The 27,515-nt window shown below is 42.3% G+C and overlaps 1 protein-coding gene and 1 non-coding gene across 3 annotated transcripts; one reads left to right on the top strand and one right to left on the bottom strand.

Annotated features, from left to right (window-relative positions):
* The first annotated feature begins 525 nt into the window (after window positions 1-525).
* On the top strand, window positions 526-15,364 carry ZFP69 (ZFP69 zinc finger protein). Of its 2 annotated transcripts, none has more exons than XM_014828603.3 (6): window positions 526-1,004; window positions 2,167-2,651; window positions 4,004-4,089; window positions 8,801-8,927; window positions 9,251-9,346; window positions 12,607-15,364. In XM_014828603.3, exons 2-6 carry the CDS (start codon window positions 2,525-2,527, stop codon window positions 13,740-13,742), a joined length of 1,572 nt encoding a protein of 523 aa, XP_014684089.1. In that variant the 5' UTR covers window positions 526-1,004; window positions 2,167-2,524; the 3' UTR covers window positions 13,743-15,364. The 2 variants fall into 2 exon arrangements, with proteins under 2 accessions (XP_014684089.1, XP_014684088.1); XM_014828602.3 differs by having other exon boundaries at window positions 606-1,004; window positions 9,248-9,346.
* LOC123286179 (U6 spliceosomal RNA) lies at window positions 4,576-4,680 on the bottom strand. Its single transcript, XR_006528451.1, has one exon. It is a non-coding gene; the product is annotated as a U6 spliceosomal RNA (small nuclear RNA).
* Window positions 15,365-27,515: the final 12,151 nt, after the last annotated feature.

The raw sequence follows: 27,515 nt of genomic DNA, 5'->3' as shown, positions 1-27,515 counted from the left end.
CTGTTTATAATTATCGAGTATTTAATTTTGCCAGAATTACGATCCCAGAAAGCCGGGCCTGCGTTTTGAACACTGCTGTATCCTCAGAGCCTGTAACAATGAGTGCAGAGGTAGGCACTGGGAAGATAGTTGTCAGTGAATGAATGAATGAATGAATGACAGAGAAAGGGCTTCCCCACCGGAAGCACTGGCCGGCCACGTGGTCCCCCGGGACCCCAGTCAGCAAACAGGGCGGTCCGCCCCGTGGCCTCCGCCCCTGGGTCTGGGCAGCCCCGGGGGTGCGCGTGCCCAGGGGCGCGTTCCGCCGCGTCCGGTGCCGGGTTTTCGGCAGCGCCCTGCATCCCGGCGAGGGCGGGCTGGGGCGGCCGCCGGGGGCGGAGCGGGCCGCGGGGCGCCGAGCCCGCCGGAAGACGCGCGGCCGCTGGGCCGGGAGCCGCGGGGCCGCGGGGGTGGGCCGCACCCCGAGGCCCACGGGGGCCGGCGCGAGGGCGACCGGCAGCGCGGCAGCGGCCACGCGCGTCGGAAGGACTGAGGCGCCCGGAGACGCCGGGCTGCGGCCCAAGAGGCGGGGCGCCCGGGGGGCCTGGCCGCCGCCGGCCGGGTGCATCCTCGCCTGGGTCTGCGGGGAGCGGGGTCAGGGCATCCCTCCCGGGGCGGCCCCCCGAGCTCCACTCCCGGGGGTGCTGCTGGGAAAGGCCACCTGGGGGGGGGGTGGATCTGGTGCCGCAGCCCCCGCCCGAGGCCGCCTCTCGTTGGGAATTTGGAAAAGACCCACGTCCACTTCTCAGGCTGAGGGTCCTCTGGGCTCCCGAAGCAAGCCTACGTGAACGGTGGGCGTTTTTTGAAGCATCATTGTGTTGAGTGGGGGATGTGGTCTGTCTCTGAAAGGCTGGGAGAGAGCAAAATCAGTTACTCTAAAGAGACACCGTCTGGAGCTGAAAGCTTCAAGAAAGGGCGCTCTCACGCCCCCATCTCTGGTCCTAGCAGCGTTCGAGGCCGATCTGGTGAGTAGGAGGCCACGCTGTGTGTTTGCAGTCTCCATGTCCGAGGGAGGCGCGGCTGGGAGCAGTCAGAAGGGGCATCTGCGAAAGGAAGCTTCTGGGGCATTAGCCGTTCCATAAGCAAGATGCGAAAGTTTCTTCACTTTGTAACAGGACATTGACTTTTTACATATTCAGGGGCAGGGTATTTTCCACTGCTCCAATCCAGTGTAGGATGCAGCTCCTTTCTCTGGATCGGTCACAGCTGGGAAGACAAAAAAAAAAAAAAAAAAAAAAAAAGGAGCCCATAAGCCTTTCCTCACAAACTTAAAAAAGTTGGGCCGGCTCCCTTTCCACGGAGCTAGGACTGTGCTTCGGGCCCCGCCTACACTGGACCTGGTCACTGGGAGGCAGCTGCTCAGATGCCGGAGGCTTGGACGAGAGGATGGATTTGGGCTGTTTCCAGATTTGCCTGTTCAAACCGTTCTGTGTAGTCCTCGTTGGATTGGAAGTCCTATGTTTCCTCCATTTGAAGACATACCTCTCTCCCCCTATTTTAACATTTCTGAAACCAGGATGCATCTTAACAGAGGGGTCAGAAGGACTCACCAGCTGCTGGGCATCTGCGTGGCTGGTGACGTGTCTGTCACCGCTCGCCCATGTGAAAATGCAGCTGTGTGATTATTCTGTCAGTTGAGATACTTGAAATGAACTTTAAATTTAGATCTCTAATTGCTTTTAAAAATAACTTAAAAAGATAGCACTATGATACAGTGTTAAAGCAAAAAGTTTATAATGTCTATTAGGGGTTTACTGTATGCTCGACATTGTCTCAATTAGTCAACGTTGCAACCCCATGAAGTGCAATTATTATCCCCATTTTATAGATGAAGAAACTGAAGCTCAGAAAGATGAAATGGCTTAGAGCTTTTAAGTGCAAGGGTCAGGATTCTAACCCAGGCTGTCTGATTTCAAAGCCTGCGCTCTTAAATCCCAAGTCTGTATCTAGGCAGAAGTTGCCTGCAGCATACAAAGAGGGGAGTCAAGGCACGGTCTGTGCGTGTTTGTGTATCTTTGGCTATTTGTGTATGGATGTGTGGGACTGGGAGAATGAGCCACATCCAAGAGCATTGATTATGTTTATTCCCACATTGATGCCAAATCTTTGTTTTTGGATCTTTTGCAGTTTTAAATATTATCTCTGCAAGTTCTGGAGTTCCCGCTGTCTGACCGACCCTTCTGGATCCCTCCTCTCCTGCCTTTTGCTCCTCCAGAAGAATATAGAGGCATGCCCTCAAACCTGCTTGGCTGGCTGCCTCCCACGGAGGCGGTACTTAATTTAAGAGGGGAGTCAGTTTTTCAGAGTTGTTGAAGTCACATCAGCCTGTAGGAGCCCCCGGGTTCTGGTGCTACAGGGACACACCAAAGTCTTCAGGGCAGGGGATTGTGATCAGAGGAGGACCACACAGCTGTGAAGCCTCTCAGGAGAGGTTCTAGCAGTTTCCTCACCAGAAGTGGACCAGCCCAATCGCTTGGGTGTCATCATGCTGCAGCGGCTCCTGATCACCCTGCCCGCCGAGGCCAGCACCTGGGTGAAGTTGCACCATCCAAAGATGGCCAAGGAGGGGGCGCCCCTGTGGGACGACGTGACTAAGATGTTTGAAGGAGAAGGTGAGAATAGACTGATGGAGGGGACGGAGAGGGAGGAGGGAGGTCTCATTTGTGTGTGAAAAGGTCAGTACACACTTCCTTGAGGTGGTCTCTTGGGGAGAAAATTGGGGGAAAGCGGGTCTTTGGGGTGCATGCTTGTGGCTTTTGGGAAGAGGATAGCTGTGAGGGAAATGTTGTTGGGCTCTCAGCACAAGCTCCTTGCGACACGTGTACCGTGCTGTTCCCATCTCCTGTCCTCAATTACAACACACAGCAGGAAGACAGCATGCAGGTGTGTTCCCCACCAGCGGCTCCTGGTGTGTGAATGGGATTCACCAACAGTGGGGTCAAAGGTTTCTTCCCTCTTAAGCCCTCCAGTGGTTTTCCTTCACAAGTTGCAGTCATTTTAGCCCTAAACCAGTCTTTTTCACAAGTATCAGTTCTTTCTTTTCATCTTTTGCTGAGAGGAAGAAATGACACTTGATTACTCTCATTTTACCTTGAAATATATGGGTTCACTGGGGAAACATGTTGAAGATTACATGTTATTTAGTGGTCTGGTGAGGATGGATGGACAGGAATTCATGTGTCTCGTGTGGTCTCTTGGTAAATACCTTTAACACTTCAAACTCAGCCACATTTATTGTGTTCTAGCTGTGTCAGGCAGGGACTTTGCTAAGCATCTTGAGAGCCGGAAAAATGGATGATGATCTCTAATGCTAATTCCTAATTGATGGAGATAGTCATGTACCCAGATCGCAATAATGGAAGGTAGCCTAAGACAACGCTATGGTGACGTTCTTTGGGAATACACGAGACAAGAAACGTTCTTCTGACTGTACTTATCTGAGAAATTGTCACAAAGCAGATGGCACTGAATTGGGCCTTGAAGGATGGCTAAGTTTTTTATAGAAGATTTGGGGAACGGATACAAAAGTGGGTACCTTGAAGAGTCGTTCACAGCACACTAGTCTAACAGAGTTAAGAATGTGATGGGTGTATGTGTCCCACATATGAAGGGGACAGTGGTTAGAGGAAACCAATGTCTTTTAGTCCACAGGAGAGTGTTTGGATTTCTCCTTCTTGTCTCAAACCTTTAGTCAAAGGAGAAGCCTGGTAGATCTGTGCTTTTGGACCAGCACTGACCATTGGGAGACATTGATGCCTGAAGCAGTGCACGGCAGGTGCTCATTAAGGAGGCTTTGGGCTGTTCTTGTGTTGCTCCAAATGTCCCTCTTTGTGAATGTGTTGAGAGAGGAGCCACGTTCAGCAAGTCTCTTGAATAGACCTGCATAGAAATAGAAAAGCAGGACACTTTTTCTGTTTGGGGGTTTTGGCGAGATGCAAACCTCATGGCTCTTCTCCTTCCCCAGCTCTGCTGTCTCCAGATGCTGATGAGACCCAGGGAGAAAGTTTAAAGGATGAAGTGACCTCTGGGCCCCTGACAGCAAAATCCCAGGTGGGTTGGAGTTCCCTCTCATTTTCTTGACATGCTTCTTGGTTTTTGTTTTTTAAAAGATTTTTATTTTTCCTTCTTCTCCCCAAAGCCCCCTGGTACATAGTTGTGTGATTTTTTAGTTGTGGGTCCTTCTAGTTGTGGCATGTGGGACGCCACTTCAGCATGGCTTGACGAGTGGTGCTAGGTCTGCGCCCAGGATCCGAACCAGTGAAACCCTGGACCACTGAAGCAGAGTGCACAAACCTAACCACTTGGCCACGGGGCCAGGCCCTGCTTCTTGGTTTTTAAGGCTATAACTTGCCTTTTTTGAAGAAGAAGAGGGTGTTGAGCCTAACAAATTCAACCTAGGGAGCTCAGTGCAAGATGTTCTCATACAGAAAAGCGAGCCACAGTGGTGGCAATTTCCCTACTCACGTGGCCTCCCTCTGTGTAACTCTTGTTTCTTTCTTTTTTTTAATTGAGATAAAAGTGACATATAACATTATCAAAAATATGGAATGCTTCACAGATTTGCATGTCATCCTTAGGCCAGGTGCCATGCTAACCTTCTCTGTATCATTTCAGTTGTTGTAACTCTTGTTTCTGGCCAACATCTGCATCTAACATTGTGCCAGTTTCTGTAGAGAAAACAAAATGAGTGATAGAATTCTAGCCCCTCAAAACCAACAGATACCTTGGGGATCTAAGATAAACTTCAATTTGGGGGAGTATTTTGTACTCAAAAGCAAACTTTGTAAGTGAGAAGGAAGTTCTGACATTCTTAGTGATGTACACAGATCACTGGTGAACTTCTTGAGGTGCCCCTTAGTGTGGTATTGGCAGCAGAAGTCATACTGCAACCGACAGAGAAGTGAGTGGAGAAGAAATGGGCAGGCCACATGGCGCACGCGTTAGACAGGCGGGGCGGGTACAACAGACTTTTGAAAATGGTGTCCTCACTGCCTGGTGGAAGCACAAGTGAAATAGAAGGAAAATTGTAGAGTAAATGAGAAAGGAAGACTCTTATTAAAGAGGAGACGTTATTCGAGGACAGAAGAGTTTTAAATCAAAAGAACTTGGGTTCTGAAATTAGACAGTACACAATTTGAATTCTCTCTTTTGTTTACTTGCTTGGTGATCTGGGGCAATTTTTTTAGCCATTTACAATCTTGGTTTCCTCAGCTAATTCAGATGCTAATGCCTTCTAGGATTGAAATGCATTCCAGAGTTATTTATAGTAATATGGAAGAAATAATAATGGTCTCATTATTTAAAGAGTTACCTTGTTTCTGCATTCCACTTACCTGGAATTTCTCACTTTCCTGGCATTTATCAAAAACTAATGGGATTCTTAGCACTGGGAAAAGATTAAATTTTTTTAAATTAAGGTATAATTTGCATATAGGAAAATACACTTAAGAATGCATACAGTTCTATTCAGCCAAATCAAGTCATGGAATATTTCCACCATCTCGGAAAGTTCCCTCAGGCCCCTTTCCAATTAAAACTCTGCTTTGCCCCCTGTAGAGAGTACCTAGGACCTCTGTTATTTCTTACAACTTCATGTAAATCTACAATTATCGCAAAATAAAATGTCTAGTTAAAAAAAATGTATATTCTGCAGTTGTAAGGTATATTGTTTAAATGTCAATTAGGTTAAGTTGGTCGATAGGTTGTTCAGATCTATATCCTTGATGAGTTTTTGTCTACATGTTGTAGAGGTTACTGAGAGAGGAATGTTAAAATGTCTAAATCATTGTGGTTTTGTCTGTATCTCTCGGTAGTTCTGTCAGTTCTGTTTTATTTGTTTTAAAGCTCTGTTATCAGATGCATAAATGCATAGGGTTGTTGTCTTCTTGATGAACTGACCCTTATCGTAATGAAATGTCTCTCTTTATGCCTAGTAATGCTCCTTTTCCTAAGTCTTCTTTGTCTGATTTAATATTGCTCCTCCAGTGTTCTCTTTGTTATTGCTTGTATGATATAGCCTTTTTCATTCTTTTGCTTTTACCTATCTGCATCTTTATATTTAAAGTGTGACCTTCTTAAACATAGCTGGGTCTTGCTTGTTTAGCCCAGGTAAATGGACTAAACGAACATGTTTAGTCCTAACATGTTTTGTCCGTGTAAGGGGATACAACAAACAGTAACAGTTAACATGATCATTGATAGGGTGGGATTTAAGCGTATATTCTTGTTCTCGTTTGCTGTTTGTCCCATCTATTCTTCTTCATTCCTCCTCCTCTGCCTTCTTTTGGATTGCGTAGTTTTTTAGTATTCCGTTTTATGTCCTCTAAGGACTTTTTAGCTATACTTCCTTGATTTGTTTTTAGTGGTTTCCCTAGCCATTAACATAGGCATTTTTGACATATCACAGTTGAATTATCATACTGTTTCACATATATATGAATTCCTTATATTTCCATTCACTCTTTCCTGTCCTTGTGTATTGCGATCATACATTTCACTTTGCATATTATAAACCCCACAATACATTGTTTTTATTTTTGCTTTTAACAGTAAATTGTTTCATAAAAAAATTAAGAGAAGGAGGGGCTGGCCCGGTGGTGCAGTGGTTAAGTGCACACGTTCCGCTTCGGTGGCCTGGGGTTCACCAGTTCGGATCCCGGGTGCGGACATGGTGCCTTTGGCAAAAGCCACACTGTGGTAGGTGTCCCACATATAAAGCAGAGGAAAATGGGCACGGATGTTAGCTCAGGGCCAATCTTCCTCAGCAAAAAGAGGAGGATTGGCAGCAGATGTTAGCTCAGGGCTACTCTTCCTCAAAAAAAAAAAAATTAAGAGAAGGAAAAAAAATGAGTGTTTCATATTTGCCCAACTATTTGCCAATTCAGGCACTTTTCCTTTAGTTCCACGTTCTATCTGGTATCATTTCCCTTCAGCTTAACAAGGTCGTTTAGCATTTCTTGTAGCGTGAGTGTTCTGATGTTAGATTCTCACAGCTTTTGTGGATCTACAGATGTCTCTATATTCTATTCCTAAAGGAGAATCTTTTACCGCATATGGAATTCTAGGTTGACCCCACTTGTTCTTTTAAGCACTTTAAAGATGGTCCATTATCTTTTAACTCATGTTATTTTGGATAAGTCAGCTGCTGTTCTTACTCTTTCCTTACGTGTGATGTGTCTGCTTGGTTTTTTTTTTTAATACCAACTATTCTTTCTTGGTTTTTTTGTTTGTCCTTTCCTATCTTCTTTTGACTACTTTTACGATCTTCCCTTTTATCTTTGCTCTTCAGCATTTTTACTATGATGTGCGTTGTGTGGTTTTCTTTGAATTTATTCTTTTTGGGGTTTTCTGAGCTTCTTGGATCTGTGGGTTGAGTTTTTTTCCATCAAATTTGGAAGTTTTTCAGCCTTTATTTCTTCGAAAATTTTTTCTGGCCATTCTCTCATCTCCTTCTAAGATTCTAATTACATGTATATTAGACTATTTGATATTATCTCAGGTTTTTTTTCTCTTTCTGCTTCAGTTTGAATAATATCTATGGACTTGCCTCAAGTTCCACTGATTTTGTCTTCATCAGAGTCCAATCTACCGTGAAGCCCATCCAATGGATCTTTCAGATATTGTTTTTTTCAATTGTAGAATTTTTATTTAGTTCTTTATCTCCTCAAATCCCCATGTCTTCACCTATTCTCTCCATATTTCATTGTAAATTATTTAACCTATTTTAATAGTTACTTTAAATTTCTTGTCTGCTAATTCCAAAGATTCGGTCACCTGTAGATCGGCTTCTGTGGATTTTTATTTTCTTGATTACAGGTCAGATTTTCTTCCTTCTTCACATGTGTAATATTTTTTTTAGCGTAGTTCCAATATTGTGTATAAAAGAACAGTGGAGGATGAAGTGTGTATATATATAGATATATATACATTGTTTGTTCTGTTCTGTTTATTTCCTAGACGCTCTAAGCCCTTTCCTCTGTTTGGTGGTTAAGGTGAAAGTCTGATTACTCATATTCTTCCTAGAGCTGGGCTGAGCTCTGGGTGAAATACAGCTTTAATATGATTCCCTTTACTTCTGGGATTAACCCAGGTACCAGTGCCCCATGCCACCACTGCTGAGGAGCTGACCTTTTTTTATCTTTTCAGTATTTGAGCCAGGAAGGGGTTAGACTATAGTTCCAGGCAGTTTTGTTCATCTTTGCATTAAACTCCAGCAGGGCCCCAGAATTTAAGCTCAGCAAGGATGCAATGGTCTTGTAATTCTATAATACATACAGTAAATGTTAAAAGTCTCTCTCTCTCTCCTGCCCCAACCTCTCTGATCTCATTTTCTTCCACTCTCCGCTTCATTAACCTGCCTCAGGCCTTCCTGTTTCCCAGACAAGCCAAGGATGCTCTCACCTTAGGTCCTTTGTACCTGCCTGGAACACTCTCCCCTCACATTTCCATATGACTCTCCCTCACTGAATTCATATCTCTGGACCCCTTTTAGAGAGGTCTTCCCAGCTACCCTACATAAAAGATCATCCTTCCCCTCACTATGTCTCTCCCTTCCCCTTATCCTGCTTAATTTTTTTCTAAGGCGCTTATGACCATCTGTCCTTCTACTTATTTAATTATTGATAGTAATCTCCAAATAGATCCAGAGGAGGCTCCCAGTAAAACTGGTTTAGCCTCTCGCAGAACTTAGAATACCATCAGAACTCCTTGGACCTCGATGGAGGTGGTCTCTGGCTGAAAAGGATCATATTTGATGTTCTAGGAACTGTTGACCTTCAAGGACATATCTGTGGACTTCACCCAGGAGGAGTGGGGGCAGCTGGCCCCTGGTCACCGGAATCTGTACCGGGAGGTGATGCTGGAGAACTATGGGAACCTGGTCTCAGTGGGTAAGGATGGGTGAAACATACATCCAGAAACCTGCCCATTATAGAAGAGTCATTATTTCTACATCATTAAGTGTTGTGGATTCCCTGGAGCTTGGCTTTGGGTTCTATATTAGAGATGTCTCATTTTGAAGATCAAGCCGGGGCATAGCTGATTCTCCTTCCTTGGGGAACAGTTTTACTTTGTAGAGCTACAATAGAGAGACATGCTGTGTTGCCCTTTCCATTTCAGAGACCCTGAATACCAGAGGACTGGAACTAAATTCTGGGGATGGTTCTTAGACTGAAACATAAGCATTCATATTCTTTTTTAACTCCATAAGCAGGATATCAACTTTCCAAACCTAGCGTGATTTCCCTGTTGGAGAAAGGAGAAGAGCCATGGATAACAGAGAAAGAAGGCTCAGGAGATCCCAGTTCAGGTGAGACCAGGGGAAATGGTACCTTTTAATATATAGGCCAGAGTGCTCCAAGCCTTCCTAGGCCGTGGGGAAGGCTGAGACTGGACAGGGCATGTCCTAAACCCAATTTCACCCCTCCCTCTGTCACCCCTTTCCTCACTTACCCTTGCAAAAGTCTCTCTGGAGTTGGAGGGAAGAGAAGTCTTATCTTTTTAAGGTTAAACTTGATTTCCCCTCTTTCTTCAGTGTCCTAAAGTCTGCCAATCAGAAGCTCCTTTCTCTAAGCAGTCACATGTCCATGGTCTTTTCCCACAGAAGACAGATCTCTTTTCAGGACTGTCCTCGCATTCTACAAAGCTTTAATTTTCTTTCTTGGATTCTATTTCCACTTCTCACCAATTTCATTTTACAATCCCATTTTCAATTCTTTCACTCATTTTAACTCACACATCTTAATTTTTTGTAACAACTACTTTACGAAAACTCCTGCAAGAGAAATTACAGGATTCCTTCTCACCAAATCAGTGGTCTTTAACAATCTCCTTACACTTTGCTTTTATTATGAAATATTTTAGACATTCATAAAGGCATAGAGAACATTATAACAAATTCCTATGTAGTTTCCACCTAGATTAAGAAATAAAACAGAGTTCACCCTGCTGTCCCCCCGCCCCGACCTTTTGAAATAACCAACTCTTCTGATTTGAAATATCACCATTCCATGTGTCTTCCTACTTTTATTACATGTGTATATCCCTAAACAATATATAGCATGGTTTTGCATGTTTTTATTCTTTAAAAATTGGTATATACACTTCTTCCACTTGCTTTTCTCATTCAACACTGTTGATGTTTATCCGTGTTGTTCTAGTTCATTCATTTCCATTGAATTAATAAACCACAATTTATTTCTCCGTTTTTCTGTTGATAGACAATGGTACTGTTACCAAATTTGGGGGTTACAGAGATGCTGCAGTAAATCTTCATGTATATATCTTCTTGTGTACCTATGTAAGTGTTTCCTGGAGAGATTTGGTAGAAGCAAGATAGTTGGCTCATGGAGTCTCTGCAGCTTTGTTTTGCTGGGTGTTACCAAATTGCTCTTCAAAGCAGTTGCACCAGTTTGAACTCCCAACAGCAGGTTTTAGGAGTTTCCAGAACTCAGCATCGTTGTTGAGACTTGGCATTGCAAAACTTTAAAAGTTTTGTAAAGGCAGGAGGTGAATATCGTATCTTGTTTCTTTTATTTTCCTGAATACTAATGAAGGGAAGCATATTTTTCATGTTTATTGACCATCCATCTAGGATTTCTCTTCTGTAAATTACTTGTTTATATCCTTTGCCAATTGTTCTATTATTGCTTATCTTTTCTTATTGATTTATAGAAATATATATATACGATATATTATCCTGTATTTTTAAAATTTTGCTTTTCATATTTATGTTTAATTAGGTTTGATTCACCTGGAATTTATTTTGTATGTAGTGTGAGCTGAGGATCTAATTTAACTTTTTCCATGTGGATAATCAGTCCAGGAACCCTTTGTTTAATAGTTAATGCCACTGTCACCTGTCAAGTTTCCTTCTATGCTTGGGTCTGTTTCTGGGCTCTCTCTATTCTGTTCCACTTTTCTATTTTTTTATCCCCACTCTAATGCCGGGCTATCTTAATTACTGTATTTCATAGTGGAACTCAATATCTGGTAGAGGTGGTTCTCCTACCTTGTTCTTCAGAATTGTCCTGGCTGTTCCTAGCCCCTTGTTTTTCCATACAAATTGTGTAATGAGTGCATCAAATTACACACACACACAAATACTCTGGTGGTATTTTGATTGGAATAGAATCAAATTTATAGATCAATTTTTGGGGGAATTACTATTATGGTATTGAGTCCTTCTATCCCAAAACAGGGTATATTGCTCCATTTATTGATAATTTCCTAATTTTTTTTCCAAAAAAGTTTTAGGATTTTCCCCATAAAGGTCTTGTACATATTACATCTTTTTTGCTAGATTGATCTTGCAGACCTTATAGTTTGTTGCTATTGTAGATGGTGTATTTTTTTAAATTACATTTTCTGTTTGTTGCTGGTATGTAATAACACAATTGATTTTGTGTATTGCTCTTATAGCCAGCCACCTTGTTTCACTCTGTTATTAATTCCAGTAATTTTTTTTGTCTCTCCTCCTGGGTTTTTTCTTCTTCAGCTTATAATAATGAAAGTAATAACAAAAGCTACCCTGAATGTTCTTTGCCTGTCTCTGGATGAAATCTTGATGAGATCCCATAGATGGCCTAGTCCTTTTAAATAATAAGACAGTCTGATTTTAGTAAAATGTTTAGTTCAATGCAATAGTAAAAACTGCCAACTTTGTTCAAAGTTAAATCTTCTCTTCTGCTCGAGCTTGGGCCTGATTCAGCTTGGATATTGAACTGGGGAGGGGGACACTGATGCTTCCTCTCTCTTTCCCTGTCTTCTCTCCCTCCTCCCCTACTCAGGACCAGAATGAGGGGCCAGGAGAACACAGACTCTATTATTGCCTCTGTTCATTTGGAATTTGGAAGCGCTAATGATCCTTTTGTGTTGACCAAAAACTCCTAAATAAGTTATACCTTTCAGGAATATGGAGCAGTCAGTTGAAATACTAGTGATGGGTACAACAAATTAGCAAGTGAGAAAAACAGTCAGAATTTTGAAGGTTAGAGGATGTTTTCATAGAACATAGCACCAGTAGCAACATAGCAGTCTGGGTTTTTTTGGTCTCCTTTACATAAATAACACTTCCAGGGACAGATTAATGACCATAGGAAACAGCAATGTGTAAATAGTAATACAAGTTTCAATGAAAGACAGCTTAACGTTCTTGTGAATGTTCTTATTTTGAACGTTATTTTTTGTACTAGTGTCTCTCTTTCTACTGCTGGAGTGAGGAGAAGGACATCTTTTTATCTTTCTGAAATTGTTTTCTAAAAGTAGTTGTCGATTAAAGAGATGTATTATTAAGACATAGCTCTGAAATTTCATTATTTAGTATTATGAGAAAGAGCAGGACTAAAATGCTCACATTTTCTCTACATATAAAATCACACTTTTACCATGTTCACTGTTTCTTAATTTCCCACTACCTCTCTGGGTTGCCTAGCCATATTTAAATATAATAAAAACCTCCTGTACTTTATATGTATTAGTATCTATATCTCTATTCCACACCCACTACAATAATTGATTTTTCAAAGCATAATGAATATGAGTTATTTGCATTTTTTCCATTTCCTCCAGACTTGAAGAGTAAACCAGAAACCAATATATCAATTGCAAAGAATGACATTTTACAGGAAGAGTTATGTCATGGCATTATGATGGAAAGGCTCATGAGGGATGATGTCATTTATTCTACATTGAGAAAAGTCTCCAAATGTGATGATGAGTTAGAAAGGCACCAGGAAACTCATAGAAGAGACGTGAGTCAAGCCATCTCAATCCACAAGAAGAGAGGCCAAGAAACTAACAAATTTGGGGAAAACGTTGTGAGTTCAAATGTTGTCATAAAACAGAGGCACCGTAAATGTGACACACTTAGAAAGAGGAACAGATTCAAATTAGATATGATTAATCATCCAACAAGTTACATAAGAACAAAAACTTATGAATGTACTATATGTGAAAAAATCTTCAAACAACCCATTCACCTCACTGAACACATGAGAATTCATACTGGTGAGAAACCTTTCAGATGTAAGGAATGTGGAAGGGCCTTTAGTCAAAGTGCATCCCTTACGACACACCAGAGAATCCATACTGGTGAGAAACCCTTTGAATGTGAAGAATGTGGCAAAACCTTCAGACATCGCTCATCTCTCAATCAGCATCACAGAACTCACACTGGGGAGAAACCCTATGTATGTGATAAATGTCAGAAAGCTTTCAGCCAGAACATTAGCTTGATCCAACATTTGAGAACTCATTCTGGAGAGAAACCCTTTACGTGCCATGAATGTGGGAAAACCTTTCGACAGGTTAGACACCTTAGTGAACATATAAGAATTCATACTGGGGAGAAGCCCTATGCATGCACTGCATGTTGTAAAACCTTTAGTCATAGAGCGTATCTAACGCATCACCAGAGAATCCACACCGGGGAGAGACCCTACAAATGTAAGGAATGTGGGAAAGCCTTTAGGCAGAGGATACACCTCAGCAACCATAAAACTGTTCATACAGGAGTGAAGGCATATGAATGCAGCCGCTGTGGGAAAGCCTACAGGCATGATTCATCCTTCAAGAAACATCAGAGACATCACACAGGAGAAAAACCTTATGAATGTAATGAATGTGGAAAAGCCTTCAGCTATAACTCATCACTTACCCGACACCATGAAATACACAGGAGGAATGCCTTCCGAAATAGTGTGTAAAAGCAGATTATTCAACATAAAAACAAAAGCCAAGTCTAAATCAATGATTCTACACTTTTAAATTTCAGGACTCTAAATTTGCAGAATTACTATTATGATGCCAACTTTTCATTTTGCCTATCGTGTAAATAAACAGTATGTTGATAGCTGCTATCTACTAACACCTCCATACAAAGTGCTTACAAATAAAGGATGGTCCTTTGAATTAAATTCAGCAATATGGAAAATTCACACATTATTATTATTTTTCTGATTTCATGGTAGATTAATAAGTTATTCTTCCTGAGCGTTCACTGATTTACAGACCAGCATTTGGGAACTACTGTTTAAAATATCACCACCCCTATTTTTTTAATTAAAATTTTATTTTTTTTTTAATGGGGAAAACTTTCACATGGTATAAAGTTCAAAAGGCACAGACAGCTATATAAGTGAAAAGCCTCCTTGTTCCTTCGCTCACCACAAATTTCTCCCTAGAGGCAACCATTTTTTGTAACTGATTTTTTGGTGTACTCTTCCAGAGATTTTTCTATTTAAATCCAAGACAATACAAATATACAGTTTTTCTTTTTAAGCATAAATGGCAGCCTCCTATACAAACACATCTGCACATTACTTTTATTACTTAACCATATATCATGGAGGTCATTCCACATCTGTAGATAAAGTGCCTACTTATTGTTTTTTATAGCTGCGTAGTATTCCATGACTTGAATGTAATTTATTTAGCCCGTTCACAGTGGATGGACTTTGGATTTTCAACTTTTTGTTTATATAATGTTGCAGTGAATAGTCTTGTACATTTTCATTTCTCACGTGTAGGCATACGTGCAGGGTAAATTCCTAGAACTGGAATTTCTGTGTTAGAGAGTATGTGCATATGTATGATGGATACTGCCAAATTGACCTTCATAGAGGTTGGACCAATTTATTTTCCCTCAGCAAGATACAGAACTGTAGGAGCCATATCTGGTGCTGAAGCATCTCCTGGACCAACAGCCATATCAGCCGTCAAAGAAGTATCAGCTTTTTATCCTAATAACATAGTCTAGAAGTACCAGCTGAGCTGCGTCCCAAAAAGAGCAGGACTTGCTGTCTCTGAAACCAAAGAGAGGTCTGCATTTTACCAAATAGCAGCCAAGCCACCAAAGCCTCAGCTGGAAAAGGAGAAGACATCTCTCCACCAACTGTTCCAGTCCCTGATTTCTGAGGATGGAACCCTCTGAAGAATGAGAGTTCCCTTAAAGAGACTGATCCACCTGCCTTAGCAAATATAATCTTGGCTGCAACCCTTTTGTTCGGAATGGAGGAAAACTGACAGTTAAGTCATGGTACTTAAGATGGCAGGATCTATTGTAGATGATCAACTGACCATATGTAGCATTTTCCGGGATGATTATGTTAGTGAGTTATAGTTAACACATGGCGGGAGACGGAAAAGAGGTAGGACATGACTTTCTAATTAATAAACATTAATTAGTGAATGAGAGCATTAATTAATTAGCTAACATTGTTTATTATGTTGTGAAAACTGAGCACCAAGGTCAGGACCACAGTGATTTTGTACATCTTCATTTTTCATTCCGGTAAAGTTTTATTAAAGTTTTAGTGATTCTGTGGAATGTTGATGGTTTCCTCTCATCTCCACCCCACAACCACTACTCCAGTTAGAAACCAAAGCCTGGCACTTAAGAGCCCCCATTATATCTAGTCCTACCTTATAGCTTCATCTCCCAGTTACTTTTCTCCTTCCCATATGGGCTCTGACTACATTCAATATAATCATAAAGTTGCAAGTAACAGAAATCAACTAGGGCTATTTAGGTCTCAAAGAGGGGTGTTATTAGAGTGATATTGGGCTAGCTCCTGTAATTCAGGAGGTGTGATACATTCTAACAGTGGACTGGGACCAGAATCTGAAGCACTTTGGAAAATCCAGGCAGTTTTCTCTCCACCACTCCCCTCTGCTTCTTGTGTCATCTTCATTCTGGCTTTTTTTTTTTTTTTTAACATTTAATTGCCTATCATGGTTACCATCAGCTCCAGCTTTTACATATATTCAGTTTCCATCATCCAGAGAAAAGCTGTCTTCTCTTTCTCATTTCCAATCTCAAAATCCTGGGGAAGGTCTCTTATTGGTCCAGCTAGGTCAGGTGCCCACCCCTAAACAAGGCAATTGTAGACAGATCTCAGCTTCTGTGGGAACTATGTGGATGGTGTGGTGGTGAATGGGGAGCTAGAGAGGCAAGAGAAGAGAAGAAAGGGTTACTGTTCATAGAATTCCAAGTCCTATCTACTCTTCAATGCCAGCCCATAGGATCAGAATTTTAGAATTGGAAAGGTGCAGGAATTCACCTAATCAAAATGCCTCACTTTATAGATGAAGAAATGGAGAATCTCATTCTGTAGTTACTCGTGTTTTTTCACCTCAGCCACATTTTTGAGCATTTTTTTCCTCCAAGTTTGTTAGCCTAGCTTTCCAAACACCTGCCTTCAATGGCTGAACATAGCTGCTCTTTGCTGTTCTAAGAGTTTTACTTCTTAGATCTACTACTGCCCCAGGAGGTCTTCATAAATTATGCTTCAGAGCCTACCCGTTGGCTTTGCCTATTATCACTGCCTGTTCATTGATTCTGTTTATCTCACAGGCACTTCTCCCTCTTCTGATCATGTAAATCTTCCCTAGGGCTGTGTCCTTAGCGTATTCTGTCCTCAAGCTACACATTTTCTCTAGTTGATCTTATTAACATCCCAACATTCCTTACATCTAGATCTATGTCTTAGAAATCTCTCCTAAGCTCCAAAACATTATATTCAACTTCTCACTGAATATCTCCAGTTGGATATCACATAGTCACCTCAAAGTCAGTATGTCCTGTGAAAAATAAACAAAAACCTTTTCTAAAATGGAATTTGGAGGCCAGAAGGGGGAGCTCTCATGTCCTACCATGGTGTCAGAGCCCAAGAGGAAGGAGAAAGACTTCCTCTTCTTGCCCAGCAAGAGCTCAGTCAATGAGAGACCTCTGTCACAACTCAGCTATTGAAAGGTCACTATACTTTGAACTCTCAGTTTCTCCGATGGACTCTGTTTATAATAGCCCTCTCAACTTCTTTCCCTCTATGAAAGAGTCTCTCTTCCCCTTATTGCTCAGAACATGGACATGGCTTGCCATGGCTGCAGGACTCAAATTGCAATTCTTTGTTGATCCCAAATAAACCTATTCTGCTGGAGAAATAATTGGCTATTTGTTTAATGTCAACATTTGGTGGCCTGTATGGGGATCTAGAGAAGATCCCCAACAACTTTGAGGCTGGTGGGCAAACAGGTGTTGGTGCCCACATTGAGCTCACTTGCTTTTCTCACTGACCCTGAAGGTTGGTAAATCTTTCTCCTGCATCCAAGCTTCCACTCTCTTTGCATTTTGAAGCTCTCCAGGCTTTACTCAGGATCTATTTTAAGGCTTCATCCTTTTTTGGTTTAGGACTTGTTTTGTCTGTGAGCACTTGGTTGGCTCTTTGGCCTGACTCTTCTGCTCAGCCTTCTGTTCTGTTGCTCTGGGGTCAGACTGTTTCATTGGAACTGTGCCATTCAGCCTTCAGCCTGATTCCTTTGCAGCCAGGCTGTTCTATTGGAATTGTGCTGTTTAGCTTTCGACCTGACTCCTTCAGGATTAGGCTGTTCTATTAGAACTGTGCTGATATTAAGCCTGCAGGCTCTTTGAGCTGTTCGAACCGTTTGTGTTACAAGCTGTTTAGGCTGTGTGAAAACTATTCTTTTATGCTAGAGAAAAACCTCTGAGAAATGGGATCCCAGTTATCTAAATATTTTAAGGGCACCCCCACTACAGGACTGTGGCTGATTTTATGTTTTAAAACCACAGTCCTTCCTTATGTGCCTTTCTTACTAAGTGGAATGATGTAAGCAAATGTCATTTAGAACATCAATGGCCATTACAGGGAACTTTTGAACTCCCCAAACTTACTTTTCTTAAAACTGAATTGAACAACCATGACTCTGAAATTTCCAAAACTGAACAGAGTGCCTATTTTGATTGGTATTTGATTGGTATTTCCAAAGTTTACCAGGAGTCTAAAATTGTCTCTTCACAAAATAAAATTTTAAGACTAATTGAGGCAAACAAACAATTAAATAAAGATAAGATAGCTTCCATAGCCTCGTGTTGCTCTCCCCCAGCTCCTTGTGCTCAGGCTGCACCTCCAGCATTATCTTCCTTCTTCCTTTCCATACCATCTACACTCCCTCTATACCCTCAGTTCCCCCAAACTAACTCTCTCACCGAACTTCCCCTTTTCCCTGAACCTCTCCCCACTCCCTCTTCCTCTGAACCTATCAGAACCCGTCCCTTTAAAATTAAGCCTTCTGAGGTTCCAAAGGCTAAAACCTTAATTTCTTATATTCCTCAGACCAAAGCTGAACTGTGAGCCATTGTCAAAGATTTTCCAAAGTAACCAAAGATCCTCACAGATTTGCTGGGGAATTTAATATAGTCATTCAAACCCATCAACCTCGTTTTTCTGACTTAAAGGCCAGCCCAGCATTGGATGAAAACCACAAATTGGGAAAATCCTGAAAGGTCTCTAGAATTAAAACTGGGAGTCCAACCCACTGACCTGCTATATGATCAGGCTCAGGCAATTGCTAGGCGACTTCACTGGGCAATTCCTAGGCCTTTCCCAAGCCTGTTGATTGGAGCAAAATTCAGGCTTTTGCACAAAAACCTGATGAGCCTGTTGATGACTATTACAATGAACCACAGATTATTTTTAAAGAAAATTCTGGTCTCCCTTCAGATGTTGGTTCCACTTGGGTAGCTTTTAACTCTGTGTTTATTAATGGGCTGAACCAAGGCCTCCTCCTTCTAGTGAAAAGGACCAGGATGGAATGGGAAACTATGTCCACTCCAGACTTAGTTAATCTGGCAAACCAGCTCTCTTGTACCCTAGATGCGTCGCCTGAAGGAAAGACCGCCAAAATTCTTAATCTTCAACTCCAGAAAATGAAGGCCCCTAAAAGAAACCAAAATTCCTCTAGTTTCTAGTTATTATTGCAAAGAGCCAGGACATCAGAAACAGGATTGTTACAAATTTAAGTGTTTCAGGTGCCCTCAGCCCTCTAACTAGACTTTCCAACGTCCTCCAAATTCTCAGTGATGGGACTCTGAGGAACCACAGGGGTTCTTCCCAATCGTCCTTCTTAATTGGCTTGGAGAAACCTTTCTGCATATTGGGAATGAATCTTTTTCTGTCCTAATTGACACTGGAGCCACACTCTTGGTGCTCAACCCCATGACTATAAAGCAGCCGCTGCCACAGAGCACCAAACACAGCTCACATAGTGGGGATTATTAACAAATCTCGACAGGTTCCTGTCTCTGAACCTATTCCCTTTTGTTTAGGCCCTTTCAGAGACACACACCCTTTTCTCCTTAGTTCCTCCACCCCATTCATTAGTCCAACACTTCTTGGAAAAGTACCATGCCAGCATTTCTTTCTCCCAAAAGGGGGAAATAATCCTAGAATTTGACAGTGGTCATCAAAACAGCCAACCAAATGAACTAAATGACCCTTAAACATCTTTTATTTGCTCTGTCTCTGATGGTACTAGAGATGATTCTTGAAACATTGCTCCTTTGTCCCTATTGAATCAGCTACCAGCCTCTTTATGGCAAAATCTCCAACAGGTATTGGTAAAATTGACAGTGCATCTATTGAGATTCAAACATATCCATCAAAAGCTCTCCCCAGAATTAATCAATCCCCTATAAGTAAAGAAGCCCTTCAAGGTGGAAAGCCCACAACAGAAGATCACCAGGCTCGAGGCCTCATTACCCCTTGTACTAGTCCCTGTAATACTGTTTCACCCGTGAGAAAACACAAGGGCTGAGGGTGGAGGTTGGTCCAGGACCTCTGAGCAATACTGTTCTCCTTCAAAACCCTGTTGTTCCCAACCCTCACACACGACTAACAGCCATCCTACTGGAAGTGAATTCTTTACTATAATTGATTGGAGCAGTGCGTTCCTTTGTATTCCAGTTGATGAAGCTAGCCCCTTTGCCTTCACCTGGGAAGGAAAACGATTCCCCTGACAGTAATGTCTCAGGGTTTTACCGAGTCTTTCTTATTTCTCACAAATCCTGAAGACTGATCTGGGGAATAAAGGTCCCTAGGGGTTCTACTTTGTTGCAATAGGTGGATGATTTGCTTCTTTGCTCTCCCTCCCGAGTCTCCTCGCAGGAAGACAGCATCCACTTGCTAAAACTTTTAGCCTTAAGTGGACATAAGGTCTCCAAAGAGAAATTGCAGTTTGCCCACCTCCGGATGTGATATTTAGGGCATCTGATATCAGAACAAGGGCTACACCCAGATCCAAATAGGTTTCATGGTGTCCTAACTTTCCTGAAACCCAAAACTAACTGTCAATCACAAGGTTTTCTCGGGCTAGTTGGTTGTTGCTGAACGGCCAAACTTCTGTGTGTTTTACTAAAGAACAAAAACCCTGACCCAACTGTACGGGAAAACCAGATGACACAGGCGTTAGGTCCTTAAAGGAGGGTTTGATGAACCCACCTGCCCTCGGACATCCCAATTATCAGGTTCCCTTTTTCCTTTTTGTATTTGAAAATGGAGGGAATGCCCTTGGGGAACTCACTCCAAAACACGGGAACCGCCATGGACCCATGGGCATTATAGCCAGCGACTGGACCCTGTGGCACGGGGAAACCCCCTCTTGCCTTAGAGCCATTACTGCCGCTGCTCTTTCTTCGGTCAAGGCCACCAAGGAAATCATTGTGGGGTCCCCTTTAACTATCTTTGTAGCTCATGCAGTAGAAGCCCTCATGAATTCTCATGTTTCGGCCAGCTGCCCCACCTCCTACGAATTCTTTTTGTTAACTGCTCCTCACATAACTTTCTTTGTAATAACCTTAACTCTGCCACTCTTCTCCCCTCTGTTACTGAGGAAGCCCCTCACAACTGTGTAACACTGACAGATTACCCCCTGATCTGCAAGAAATTCCTTTCAGTGACACCGACTTCTCACGGTTCACTGATGGTTCTTATTTAAAAAGTGACAATGGCAAATATGGTTCTGGGTATACTATTGCAACTCCTTTTGATACCATTGAGGCAGCACCTTTACCTATGGCTACTTCAGCCCAACAGGCTGAATTATACACTCTTACTTGGGCTTGTACTTTAGCCAAGGGCAAAACTGCCAACATTTACACTGATAGAAGATACGCTTTCAGAGAAGCTCATGATTTGGGGATTCTGTGGAAGCGACATGGCTTCCTTACCTCCAGTGGAAATAATTAAAAATGGCTCCTACGTTCAGGAAGTATTGGATGCTATACTTTCACCTGCTGCTTAGCTATTGTTAAGATCCTGGCGCATTCTGAACTTGACTCTCCGGAAGCTAAAGGGAAATCACTTTGCTGATACTTCTGCAAGGAAAGCTGCCCTTAAAGGAGCCCACAGCAGCCAACCTCTGTCATGGTCCAAAGGAGTATTTCCCTAAATGATAACTTAGGAAAACTGACTGGAGAAGCCCAAAAATGGGCCTCAGAAAAGGAAAAACAAGAGAGGAAATTCAGCAATTGTTAGTTCGATAAAAAGGAAAAGCTCTGGTTCAGACAAAAAAACAAAAACCAAACCCCAGTCCTACTGGAGACTCCAATTCTCACTCCTAACCACTGCATGTGCATTAAACCACCAGCATACTGACAAGATGATAGCATTCATGATTCACTAATGGTAGGGAAATATCAACAAGGCTGCAAACAGCACCTCCTTCACTTGCCCTGCTTGTCCAAAATACAATTCAGGGAAGCCTGCTCGTACTGCTCCCGGATATTTTAAACTGCCTAATGAACCATTTGAGGTTTGGCAAATGGATTTCATACAACTTCCCCCGTGTCACGAAAATAAATATGTTTTAGTCATGGCCTGTGTGTTTTCTCACCGGTCTGAAGCCGTCCCCTGCAGACAGGCTACTGCCTCTTTTGCAGCTAAAGTCCTTTTGGAAGAGATTATCCCTACTTGAGAAACTCCTCTTGAACTTCACAGTGATTGAGGAACCCACTTTACCGGTCAGGTACCTTGGCAAGTTTGGCTGGTTTTCGAACACCTTCACTGAGCTTACCACCCCAACCATCTGGTTTAGTTGAATGCACTAACAGCATTATTAAGACTCGATTGGCAAAATCTGTAGGGACCCTCCAAAGACCTTGGCCAAAAGCATTGCTATTGGTCCTTCTAAATCTCAGATCCACCCCCTTTGCAACTCATAAACTCTCACCCTTTGAGATAGTCACTGGACACCCAATGCACTTGGCTCCTCCTCTTTTGACCCACAGCTGATAAAAGGAGATGTAGTCCAGTGTTGCAAAGGCCCAACTGCTTCTATTAAAAATAGCTATGTTTTGGGGCCGGCCCAGTGGCATAGTGGTTGAGTTCGCGTGCTCTGCTTCGTTGGCCCGGGTTTCGCTGGTTTGGATCCCGGGCGTGAACCTATGCACCGTGCATCAAGCCATGCTGTGGCAGGCGTCCCACATATAAAACCGAGGAAGATGGACACAGATGTCAGCTCAGGGCCAACCTTCCTCAGTAAAAAGAAGAGGATGGGCAGCAGATGCTAGCTCAGGGCTAATCTTCCTCAAAAAAACCCAAACCAACTATGTTTTGGTAGAGCAATCTTTTCACAGTGCACTCCAGGGAGATGAAGACCTTAAGCCTCACATCTTGCAACCTGGAGATTTCTTCTATTGGAAAAGACACCTCTAGAAGGACTCTTTTAAAATTTTTTCAATTTTTTTCTTTTCTGAGGAAGATTGGCCCTGAGCTAACATCTGTTGCCAATCATCTTTTTTTTTTTTCTTTCTTTCTCTCCCCAAAGCTCCAGTACATAGTTGTATATCCTAGTTGTAGGTCGTTCTAATTCCTCTATGTGGGATGCCGCCACAGCATGGTTTGATGAACCATGCTAGGTCCGCGCCCAGGATCCAAACTGGAGAACTCCAGGCCACCAAAGTGGTGCACAAGAACTTAACCACTCGGCCATGGGGCTGGCCCCTAGAAGGAGTCTCTTCAACCTTACTGGAAAGGCCCCCATTAGGTACTGCTAACTAACTCTTGTGCCACAAAACTCCAGGGAATAGACTGTTGGATTCATGTGTCACAGGCAAACAAAGCACAAACCCTGAATTCACCCGCACATTATCTGGTGACCTAAAAGTAAAGATTTCCCCAAATCGAAGCAGTCCATGTCTGATGAGACATCCTTCCTGAGATGTACAGACCAGGTCTGTTGGAAGTTTGTCTGCCAAATCTTTGATGATGATGATGACATACACTTCAGATGATCTCCAATGCCTATAAGCTTGGTGACATGTGGACTGTAGGGAAAAAAAAGCCTGAGAGTTCTCCCTCCTGCCCCTTCTTGTTACTTGAATGTGACTTAAATAGCTTTCCAATCTATGCACTTTCTCTCTGATGTGGGACATGACACCCAGGAAAGGTCCTTCTTGGCATCGAGGGGAAAAATGGCCAATGAAACTGGGGGCCAGCCCGGTGGCATAGTGGTTAAGTTTCTGTATTCCACTTCAGTGGCCCAGCGTTTATGGGTTCAGATCCCGGGCATGGACCTACACACTGCTTATCAAGCCACGCTGTGGCAGGCATCCCACATAGAGAGGAAGATGGGCACAGATGTTAGCTTAGGGCCAATCTTCCTCAAAAAAAAAAAAAAAAAGGCCAGTGAAACTGGAAAAACCTGACTCTTGATCAGCGATGCTTTTAGAGAAAGATCTTGATGAAGAAGGGATATGTGAAAATTAATAAACAGAAAGCTCATTTTAAATGGATTTGGGAGGCCAGTAGGGAGAGCTCTCATGCCCTACGATGATGGCCGGCCAAGTGCAACAGAAAGAGGAGAGACTTCACCTTCTTGCCCAGCAAGAGCTCAGCCAATGAGAGACTGTTACAACTCAGCCACTGAAAAACCACTATACTTTGAACTCTCAATTCCTCCAATGGACTCTGTTTACAATCGCCCTCCCAACTTCCTCTTCCCTTCTACAAAAGAGTTTCTTCTCCCCTTGTTGCTTGGAACTTGCACGTGGCTCACGTGGTTGCAGGGCCCAAATTGCAATTCTTTGTTGATCCCGAATAAACCCATTTTTACTGGAGAAATAACTGGTCATCTATTCGTTTAGGGTCACCAGACCAAAATTCAACTCATAATCTTTTCAATAAAATCTGTATCCCTTAGTCTAGAAAGTGGTACCATCCTCCATTCAATTCTCCAGTTAAACTTCCTCTTCCTCTCATCCATCACCCCTCCCAATCAGTCGTCAAGCCTATATATTCTATCTGGGATCTCTTCAGTCTATATTCTCCTCTCCATTCCCGCTGTCAGTGCTTTAATCAGGCTCTTAGCACTTCCTAACTGCTTAGCTAAATAGACTCCCAACTGGTTTTTCTATATCTAATCTGGACTCATCTCTCCACCCTCCCCTCTGCTACTGGAGTGATCATTCTAAACCACATATCTAATCAAACTACGTCAATGCTTAAAATCCCTCAATTGTTTCTCATAACTTGAAGATAAAGTTCAGATTTCTTAACAAAGAACACTTGGTATAGAGCATTGCCTATTTTTCTGGCGGTGGCTACCAAATTTCCCCTCAAGCATACTTTGCTCCAGCCATAAAGATTTACTGGTTCTCCATGCTATTTCATGGTTTCTGGTCCTCGACTGTGCCACTTTTTCTTCCTTCTGCCTAATGTCTTTGTTTAATTAGCTCCTAGTCATCCTTTGTGTCACATCATCAAGAATCATCACTTCACAAAATTTCTGCCTTCTTGGATGAACACTTGAATTCTTGGCTGAATTTACTAAATAAATGAAACAGATAGGGCTTATCTTATGGGATTTTTGACCAGAGAGTGAGAACATGGAATTTTAATTTTATAAAATTCCTCTGGAATCAGTGTGGAAGACCATGGCTCAACATAGAGCAATAGCCAGTGCACTAATCCACCACTTCTAGTTGCTTCACACTGTTGCTTGCTTTATGTCTTTCTTTTCCTACCCTTGCTCCCACGGGTTTGCACCTTCAAAAAAAAAAAAAAAGCACATAATTTTTGTCTTAGGCTCTGTATTCTAGAAGGCTCTGGCTAAGACAGGGATAAAACCCCAGTTTGACTAATAAAGACCAATGGGATGATTTCTGGATTTATCTTTGTGGTATTAGGGAAATGGACTTCATTTTTTTCCACTGGACACAAATCTGGAAGGCTGGAGCCTTGGAAGCTACTGGCAGTGGAAGAGGAGGGAGGCTGCCCAGAAACGGAGCAAACACAGAGGAAATAGATCCAAAAAATGGAGAGAGAAAACTCAATTCTGGTTACAGTGTTTAACCCCTGGATCAAGCCTCACCTGAAGCTAGAGCTCCTAGGTTTCCAAACCCTTATAAATAAAAAACCCTAATTGATTCAGGGTTTCAAATGTCCTATATCTGAAGCTGCCTGTTTTTAACAGAAGCATATCCCAGTCTTAAACACTTAGCTCATCCTCCTCCTCAACTTCCTAGCTTAGGGCTACCTTCTCTGGCTTTCTCCAACTAAGCAATGCCCTTTTCAATGACCAGAAATTGGTATTTGGCTGAAGAGAGGCAGATCTTAATATGGAGAGGAGAAGATTCTCAAATACAGAATATTGTCAATGGGCTTCTCTTGAGCATATAAAAATTATGTCAGTAAGTTGTTCTAGCACCTGTGAGGAACACAAACTTGAACAAGATAAATTCCCTGCCCTTAGGCTCTGATGCTCTAGAGCAGCACTGACCAAAAGAAATATAATGTGAGCCACAATACATATGTAAAACATATATGTAATTTAAAATTTTCTAGCAGTCACATTAACACAACGAAACGCAATAAGTAAAATTATTTTTAAAAATATATTTCATTTAACCCAATATATCCAAAATATTATCATTTCAACATGTAATCAATATAAAAATTATTAGTGAGTTATTTTACATTCTTTTCTGTACTAAGTCTTCAAAATACGATGTGCCTTTTATAGTTACAGCACATCTCATTTTGGATCAGCCACACTTCAGGTGCTTAAAAGGCACATGTGGCTAGTGGCTCCTGTGCTGGACAGCTCAGCTCTAGCGAGTACTCATAAACACATTTATCATATAGATAAACACTTATATGGTAGATTGCAATCAGTGTGATGTGAGAAACACAAATACTGTGCTCTGAAAGAGTAGGGAAGGAAAGATGGGAAGAGAGGAAAACAGACCATTTGTGTCTAGCTGTATTTCCACGGTTACAGATATCCCTGGAGATGGAGGAATTAAATCAGTGACTTTTGGATACAGATGGGTCTTAAACGCTCAGATTTCTTAGGATAGCCTTTTGGGGTAAGAACATCCTTTCCTGAAATTTGAGTCTCACGGTCTTGAGCATGAAAGCTTTGGGGAACACGGCCCTGCTGTCTTGGATATTTCTTTAAATCATAGACTCCATGATCATTTCTGAATCTCTTCTGCTTCACTCCACCCAGCAGCTTTGCCGCGCCCCCCACCCCCACCCCGGGAAGATAGGGCCATGTGTGAACAGGTTCAGGAGAGGCTTTCCTGGCATTGGGAGTTACATCCTAGTGAAGGAAGGTTATACTGAGGAGGCAGAAACCATCTCCGGCCTCAGTCCAGCAAGGCCTACTCATATTTCACTTGATTGAAAAGATTTTCTTCGATTTTCACATTTCCAAGAACAAGGACGTTTTCCTACACAACCACAAAACCATTATCACACCGGGATATTTATAATTGATTGATGCTATTATCTAACAGATACATAAATTTCCCCAATTGACCCAAAACGTCCTTTGTAGTTTTTTAACATTTCTGTATTTTTACTTAAGAAATTTTTCCCTATTCTGAAGTCCAAAAGATATTTTCCTATATCATATTCTAAAAGCTTTATAGTATTGCCTTTCACATTCAGGTCTTTAATCCTCCTGGAATTTATTTCTGTGAAGAGGTGAGATGAAGGTCTCATTTTATATATATGTTTTCATAAGGATATCCTATTGTCACAGAACATTCATTGAAAAAACCACCTTTTCTCTATTGCTATGCAATGCCACCTTTGTCTTAAATCAAGTTCCCAACTATGTGATAAAACTGTAGAGAAAAGCAAAGATGCGATTGTTATAAAAGTCAGGCTAGTGGATCCTCAGGAAGGAGGCATGGGAGCGTATTTGGGAAGGGCCTGACGCTTCTATTTTTGCTCTGATGACGACATATCCGTTCAATAAGTATTATACTTTAATTTATATTTCAGAATATAATTGTGTTATATTTCCTAAAAAAGAAAATTAGTTAAAAAGTAAGCAAACAGAAAAAAGAAATACATTGATGAGACGTGCGCCAGCATCTCTGAAAGTGGGTTCACGCTTATTCTCTCAGCTGGAACGGCCGGTGCGAGGTGCAGAGAGGGGGATACAGAATCCAAGGGCGCCAAAGCGAAGACGCGGCGCTGAACGGGCGGAGGCAGGTGCACCGGAGAAAGGGACACGCCCAGAGCTCTCTCGGACCCTGGCTTGGCAGTGAGACTGAGCCAGAGAGGGAACCTCTAGGTCCAGTGACAACGCAGCCCCGTCCAGAACTAAACCTCACGCACAGCCATCGAGGCACAGTGACGGACTGCCGCAGGTCGACTCTCGCATCAGGACCC

The sequence above is a fragment of the Equus asinus genome, chromosome 5 (assembly GCF_041296235.1).
Source record: "Equus asinus isolate D_3611 breed Donkey chromosome 5, EquAss-T2T_v2, whole genome shotgun sequence".
NCBI classification, from domain to species: domain Eukaryota; kingdom Metazoa; phylum Chordata; class Mammalia; order Perissodactyla; family Equidae; genus Equus; species Equus asinus.
This window is presented reverse-complemented; position numbering and strand designations above follow the sequence as displayed.

What these genes read in the sequence shown, in the direction of transcription:
- ZFP69 (XM_014828602.3), top strand. Translation starts at nt 2,525, where the DNA reads ATGCTGCAGCGGCTCCTGATCACCCTGCCCGCCGAGGCCAGCACCTGG. An exon ending in CCCTGACAGCAAAATCCCAG is followed by an intron (nt 4,090 to 8,800) that starts GTGGGTTGGAGT and finishes TTGATGTTCTAG; the next exon opens with GAACTGTTGACCTTCAAGGA. An exon ending in TGGGAACCTGGTCTCAGTGG is followed by an intron (nt 8,928 to 9,247) that starts GTAAGGATGGGT and finishes TAACTCCATAAG; the next exon opens with CAGGATATCAACTTTCCAAA.